Source organism: Myotis brandtii, unplaced genomic scaffold, assembly GCF_000412655.1.
Source record: "Myotis brandtii unplaced genomic scaffold, ASM41265v1 scaffold1052, whole genome shotgun sequence".
Classification (NCBI taxonomy): domain Eukaryota; kingdom Metazoa; phylum Chordata; class Mammalia; order Chiroptera; family Vespertilionidae; genus Myotis; species Myotis brandtii.
In genome coordinates, this window is record NW_005353545.1 from 491,168 (window position 1) to 499,011 (window position 7,844).

The 7,844-nt window shown below is 36.0% G+C and overlaps 1 protein-coding gene across 1 annotated transcript in view; it reads right to left on the reverse strand.

Moving 5' to 3' along the window:
- Positions 1-7,844, reverse strand: part of LOC102261911 (probable ubiquitin carboxyl-terminal hydrolase FAF-X) — a 292,998-nt gene that overhangs the window by 93,840 nt on the left and 191,314 nt on the right. The window contains exon 24 of the mRNA XM_014540284.1: positions 2,932-3,057. Coding sequence (XP_014395770.1) covers positions 2,932-3,057 — 126 coding nt within the window. The remainder of the gene's footprint in view (positions 1-2,931; positions 3,058-7,844) is intronic.

Genomic DNA, 7,844 nt, shown 5'->3' on the forward strand with positions numbered 1-7,844 from the left:
ACAGAAATCTTGAAAAAAAAAAAAAAAAAACAAAGATGGAGGGATCACAATACCAGGTATCAAGCTATATTTACAAAGCCACTGTTCTCAAAACTGCCTGGAACTGGCACAAGAACAGACATATAGACCAATGGAATAGAACAGAGAACCCAGAAATCAACCCAAGCTATTATGCTCAATTAATATTTGACAAAGGAGGAATAAGTATACAATGGAGTCAAGACAGTCTCTTCAATAAATGGTTTTGGGAACATTGGACAGATACATGTAAAAAAATGAAACTAGACCATCAACTTACACCATTCACAAAAATAAAATGGATAAAGGATTTAAATATAAGATAGGAAACCATAAAAATCTTACAAGAATCCACAAGCAGCAATATATCAGACATATGTCGTAGCAAAATCTTTATTGATACAGCTCCTAAAGCAATGGAAACTATGGAGAAAATAAACAAATGGGACTACATCAAAATAAATAGTTACTGTCAGGTATGTGACAAAACAAGAGAGCCCACCCCATGGGAGAACATATTGGCCAATGCTGTATCCAATAAGGTTTTAATCTCCAAAATTTATAGGGAACTCATACAACTTAACAAAAGGAAGATAAGCAATCCAACAATTCAATAAAAAAATGGGCAAAGGACCTAAATAGACCCCTTTTGAAAGAGGACATACATAAGGCTTAGAGACATATGAAAACATGCTCAAAGTCACTAAACATCCGAGAGATACAAATCAAAACAACAATGAAGTACCATTTCACACACCTGTTAGAATGGCTATCATCAACAAACAACAAGTGTTGGCGAGGATGAGGAGGAAAAGGAACCCTTGTGCACTGCTGGTAAGAATGCGGACTGGTGCAGCCACTATGGAGAATAGTATGGAGTTTCCTCAAAAAATTAAAAATGGAACTCCCATTTGACCCAGTAATCCCACTTACAGGAATATATCCCAAGAAACCAGAAACACCAGTCAGAAAGGATATATGCACCCATATGTTCAATAGCTAAGATTTGGAAACAGCCTAAGTGCTCATCAGCAGATGAGTGGATTAAAAACTGTGGTACATTTACACAATGGAATACATGCTGCTGTAAAAAAGAAGGAACTCCTACCATTTCCAACAGCATGGATGGAACTGGAGAGCGTTTGCTAGCAAAATAAGCCAGTCAGAGAAAGATAAATATCACATGTGGAATATTCCACTCACTTATGGAATATAATGAACAACAAAAACTGATAACAAAAACAGATCCAGAGATACAGAAGCATTGAACTGACCATCTAATCTCAGAGGGAAGGTGGGGGGTGGAGGGTTGGGGGAGACCTAAGAGATCAACCAAAGGACTTGTATGCATAACCCATGAACAAAGACAGTAGGGTGAGGGCATATGTTGGGAGGGTGGAAGAGGGGGAGAGAACTAGGGACAGTTCAATGGGGGAAAAAGGAGACATATTTAATACTTTATTGATTTTTTACAGAGAGGAAGGGAGAGCGATAGAGAGTTAGAAACATTGATGAGAGAGAAACATCAATCAGCTGCCTCTTGCACATCCTCTAGTACCCACAACCAAGGTACATGCCCTTGACCAGAATCGAACCTGGGACCCTTCAGTCCGCAGGCCGATGCTCTATCCACTGAGCCAAACAGGTTAGGGCCATATTTAATACTTTAAAACCATAAAGAAATAAAAAATGAAATAAACTACAAATATATAAAATAACATTGTAAAGTTTACAAATCATGCTGATTTACATAATCCAGATACTAAACAGTATACAATACAATAAACCCTCGATTTTGTGGACCTCAATTTAATGAACTTCATATTTAATGAACAGTATTTCTGGTCTGTATGTCACATATGAAAATAAACAACCAGTCAATTTAAGAATGGTTTTAACTAAGATTTGCTTATAATTAACAGGTTATTTTTTTTGTTATTATCTCACTATTAATTTTACCAAGTAGGCCATATGTTGGAAAAACACCAGTAATTTTGCCACAAAAAATAAATATTATATATCTACACCTATAGTCTATATATTTAAGTCCAAGAGTTACCAGTTGTAAACAATATTCAAGGAATGATTAGCAGGTAATCACACCCCACCTCAAGCAGTAATTGGTTCTGTTGTTTCGTGGAGCAACTTTCCGCAGTTTTAACATGTGTAGAGGGAGTGGGGTATGTTCCAAAGTGTGCTAAGCCGTGTGACTCAACTGTGTGCATTAGTTTATTCAAGGTGACTGGTGAATGTATGCATTAACTACACCTATTCAGTATAAACTTAAAATTATAGTTATATGAAAATTTTGTGTAAAATTAAACTTTTCACACATTAATTTTAATTACACAAGTAAAAACAAGTAAACTAATTTGTCAATTTTTTAACATATGCATTTAGAAAACCTATTACAAATAGACTTTCTGTTTTAAAGGACATCTCCTCACCCGAACTAGTCTATTATACTGAAGTTTTACTGTATGATTTTATTTACGTAAAATTTATGAAAGTGAATATGACTGTACAGTGACAAAAGCAGATAAAAGATTGCCTGGAATAAGGAGCAGAAAACTTTTGGGGGCTAGTGCAAATGCTATTTGCTCAGTACATCATGCATAGTTTAAATAACTGTCATAACTCACTGAATTCTTTATTTTGATTTAGCTTATGCAATATAAATTATGCCTTCAAAAGCCTGTTTAAAAGTTTTTAAAAGTACTTTTTAAAGTACTAATGTTAGCAGATAACACTGCATACAACTTTATGAAACTTTAGCTAAAATAAGAGGTAAAGTGAAATTGTCTCAGAACATTTAACCTGAAATTGTGATATTCTTTATTTATGAGTAAGTAGAGACTGGATCAGATTAATAAAACATTCAAGATCTCAGAGCTTTCATAGTTTAATACTAACCTCACTGGATATTTGTTGAGCAAGATGTATTGATACATTTCTAAGCATGCACTCAGATGATGGATTAGGAATGCTCAGAAGGGCATTTTGTAGCACCACTGCTTGATTGTGAGTTACTTGGTTAATCTGAAAAAAAAAAAAAAAAGTTAACCATCTTATTAGGAGTAAAAAACTTGTATATAACTAAATTTCAAGTGTTGGGTACATAATAAAAGCTCAACTATTTGCTCCTCATTCAGTACTACTGTTTAGATGTTATCCTTTTGCCATATTCACTGTAAATGTATGTTTTGCATAAAAAACAATTCAAATTACCAACACTGTAAACCTCTCTTAGTTGCCTTTTCAAGTGAGAATGCTCTTCTGCAAATTCAAATTTCAGATGAATTCAATATTGTTCCTACAACTGGGTTCACTTTCATTTGCCAGCTTTGAAAAACTCTTTTTAACATGTCTCTAGGTAAATCCTCTCCTTAGACCTCCTTTCTCAACAGATGGCCATACCTGCCATAATATGACAGAAAAGTGAGGATTCCAGATAAATAAACTTTCAATCTCTTACCCCTTAATCTTTAAGTTTTCTCATTCACTCTTTCAAAAAGTACCTTATTTTGTTCAAAGGTACTTTTGCTACTTGAGCTGTAATGTTTATCTGGAAACATGCTCAAGTCTCCACAGCTTAATCCCCTATCCTCTCTTTCTTTTGCAGGTTGTTTTTTTTTTTAATACATGCTTGAAGAAATTCAAGTGTTTATGGGAGTGGTGTCAGAGGAATGGCGACGATGTGAGAGAGCTCCTTGTCCTCTCCCTCTAATATTAACAAGTTAACCAACTATAACTCAACAAAGAAATCCCTGCTCAACAGAAACACATGCCTGAGAGACCTGAACAATGAAGCATCTAAAGGTGGGCAACCAGGGATATACAGGGAGATGAGATAAGCAAGGAGGAAAGCACAGAGGGCTGGCAGAACCAGCCCTGCAGTCAGGAGCTTGAGGCTCAGAAGGCCAGAAGAGGGGAGAAAGCCAGTGAAAGGAACTTCCTTCTGCTGGGAGAATCAGAGAGCAGCTGGGGAATTGGGCAGGGGAGAAGTAATAAGGAAGCCCTTCAGGGCAAGCTTCTGAGTTAGCAGATGCCTGATAGATATGGGGTTCTGCCATGTGGGCTGTTGGGCCCATGGTGGTCTTTCAGACAAAGAAACGAAACTACAGAGCCCTGCCACCACTTGGACTCGTAAAACTCGCCTCCTATTGCCCTTGAAATCGTGTATACCAAGAGCTGATTCAGTAGAATCCTGCTTCCCTCTGTGACTGATGCCCATGAGAGGTTCGTGTGGTACCCTATGGAAGGCAGGCCCCCAGATGAGATCCTATGGAGGCCATTAAGGTGAGGCCAAAACAAACCCTAACTCCAAGCAGCACAGCTGTACACTCTTTACAGAAGCCATGGAGGTTCAATACTGGGAGAACACAGACATAAAAAATCTCGCAATTCATCGCCATCTACTGGAAAATTTATCTTCAGAGGTAAATGTATATGCAAAGGAGGACAACAAATAACATGAAGAACCACACTAATGAGGATGACCAGAAAGAAAATGAAAAATCCTTAGAAAGCAAGCTGGAAAACATAAAATATGTAAGTGACAGAGGTTTCAAGATTGCAGTTCTGAAAATACTTGAGATGTGAGAAAATACCGATAGGCAATTCAGTGCACTCAAAACAAATCAATGCACAAAAGAAGTACTTTACCACAGAGATTGAAACTTTAAAAAAGAGCCAATCAGAAATCCTGGAAATGAAGCATGAAACTAAGGAGATTAAGAATAAACTATCGACTATAGAAACCAGTCAACCAAATGGAGAATTAATGGCATAGAAGATAGGAATCAAGAAATGATGCAAAGAGAAGAGAGAGACCTGAGCATAAAGAAAAATAAAAGAACTCTATGAAAAAATTTTCTGACTCCATTTGAAAAAGCTGTATTAAAAATATAGGCATTCCTGAGGCAGAGAAGGGAGAGCATGGGACAGAGTCTATTCAAACAAATAGTGGATCAGAACTATCCAAACCTATGAAAAGAACTAGATCCTCAAATCCAAGAAGCAAACAGAACACCTATTTATCTTAATACAAAAGGCCCTCTCCATGGCACTTAGTAATACCATCAAAAATTAATGACAAAGAAAAATTCTCAAAGCAGCAAGAAAAAAGAAGGAAGTGACCTACAAAGAAAAATCCATCAAAATTTCATCCGACTTCTTAGCAGAAACTCTACAAGTCAGAAGAGAGTGGAACTGAATATTCAACTATCTGAAAGAGAGAAATTACCAGCCATGAATAATTGTTTAAATATGAAGGAGAAAGAAGGTATTCAGAGATATACAGAAGCTTAGGGATTTTATCATTAGAAAACCTCGATTGCAGTAAATACTAAAGGAAATTATTCTATCTGAAACAACAGATGGTCACAACACTACGAGGAAGACCACCAAAATATTACAGCATTATGAGGGATAATTTATGACAAAAAAAACAAAAAAGGGTTAAAACTGGCATAGGAGTATGAGGATCAGATGCACTCAGAAGAAAAAAGTCATGATGATATATGTAAGTTTATTTCTGATACATCTAAATGGTAGCAACACATAAAAGTCTCCCAAACCAGGACACATAGTTTTAAAAAATAGGAAGCAGAGAAAAGTAGCATGGAATATCAATAAGCAATAACCAACAGACAGAAACACAAAGGAACAAGACAAATGGAGGCACAGAGTTACCAGAAAACAAAAGATAAAATGGTCTGAATTCACTAATAAAGTGGCACAGAGTAGCAGAATGGATTAAAAAACACACACACACACAAAATCTCCCCAACCATGTATTGCCTATAAGAGACACATCTAAGGTGCAAAGACAAAGGTAGATTCAAAGTAAAAGGGTTGAAAATGATTCTTCAAGTAAAAAAATCCACAGAAAAGCTGATATAGCCATACTTATATCTGACAAAATAGATTTCAAGATAACAAGAGACAAAGATGACACGTTATAATGATAAAGGAACTCTAAATCAGGAAACATAACAATTCTTAATATATATGCACCCAACCAAGGAGCACTGATATATATAAAACAACTACACATAGAACTACAGAGAGGAACAGATCAAAACACAATCATAGTTGGAAACTTTAAATTTCATTGACAGCTCTAGATAGATCAACCAAACATAAAATCAATAAAGTAATATCGGCCTTCAATGAAACACTAGACCAAATGGACATAATTGACATTTATAGAAGCTTTTATTCCAGAACATGAGATATACATTCTTCTCCAGTACACATTAGATCACAAAACTACCACCGACAAATACTAGAGATTAAAATTATACCAAGCATATTCCTTGACCACTAATGCCTTGAAGTTAGAAATTAACTAGAAAAGGAAGTAAAGAGATCCACAAACATGTGGGGATTAAACAACATACTACTAAAAAGTGACTGGTTCAAAGAAGAAATAAAAGTTGAGATTAAAAGATATAAAGAGACAAATGAGAATGACAACTTTCAAAACTTCTGAGATCCAGCAAAAGCAGTAATAAGAGGGAATTTTATATCATTGCAGGCCTATCACAAGAAACAAGAGAAATCTCAAGTAAACAACCTAACATCACATCTTAAAGTGCTAGAAAAGGAAGAACAAAAGTCAGTAGAAGAAAGAAAATAATAAAAATTAGAGCAGAAATGAATGAAATAGAGAAAAGACTATACAAGAAAATTAATAAAACAAAGAGCTGGTTCTTTGAACAGATTAATAAAATTGAAAACCCATGGCTAAACTCACTAAGGAAAAAAAGGAAAAGAAACATATAAATAAAATCAGAAATGAAAGAGAAGTCACCAGAAGACATAAGAAATATATGAATGATCGTACTAGAATAATATGAAAAACTATATGCCATCAAATTCAATAATCCAGAAGAAATGCGTAAGTTCCTAGAATTATATAACCTTCCTAGATTAAATCATGAAGAATTAAAAAAAAAAATCTAAATAGATGGATCAGTAGTGAGGAAATTGAAATCACCATGAAGTTCTCCTGCCTCCATTGCGGCTCGTGGTCTTCCCACCATGGCTCTGATGTGGGGGCTCCCCCAAGAGCTAGCTGAGGCTGTGGCCAGGGGCTGGGTGCTGGTGGTGGGTGTGGGGGGCATAGGCTTTGAGCTCCTCAAGAACCTCATGCTCACCGTGTTCTTCCACATTGACCTGATTGAACTAGATACTATTGATGTCAGCAACCTCAACAGGCAGTTTTTGTTTCAAAAGAAACATGTTGGAAGATTAAAGGCCCAGGTTGCCAAAGAAAGTGTACTACAGTTTTATCTGAAAGCTGATATCATAGCCTACCATGACATGGTATGAAGTATGAAATATGCTCTAATTATTATGTTGCAAAATTGTTTTGAATTTTTAAAGTTTTATTAAAGTATAAGATATTTTTATTAGCCCAAAAAAAAAAACCTCCCAAAAAACAAAAGTTCAGGACCAAGTAGCTTCACCAGTGAATTCTACCAAACATTCAAAGAAAATTGAAAACCTATTCTTCCTCAAACTCTTCCAGAAAATTAAAGAGGCAATACTTCCTAACACATTCTTTGAGGCCAATATAACCCTGATTCCAAAATCTGACAAAGACAACACAACAAAAGAAAACTACAGACCAATATCACTGATGAATACAGATGCAAAAATCCTAAATAAAATACTAGCTAATCTTATCTAATAAAAGACAAAAAGGGTAATTGACTGTACCTTCGCTACGCTTCCCATTGGCTAATTTACATACTGCAGGCAGGGGCGTCAGACGCCATCCGGGCCCCGTGTGCGGCCCTAGGCGGCCAGGCTTAGGC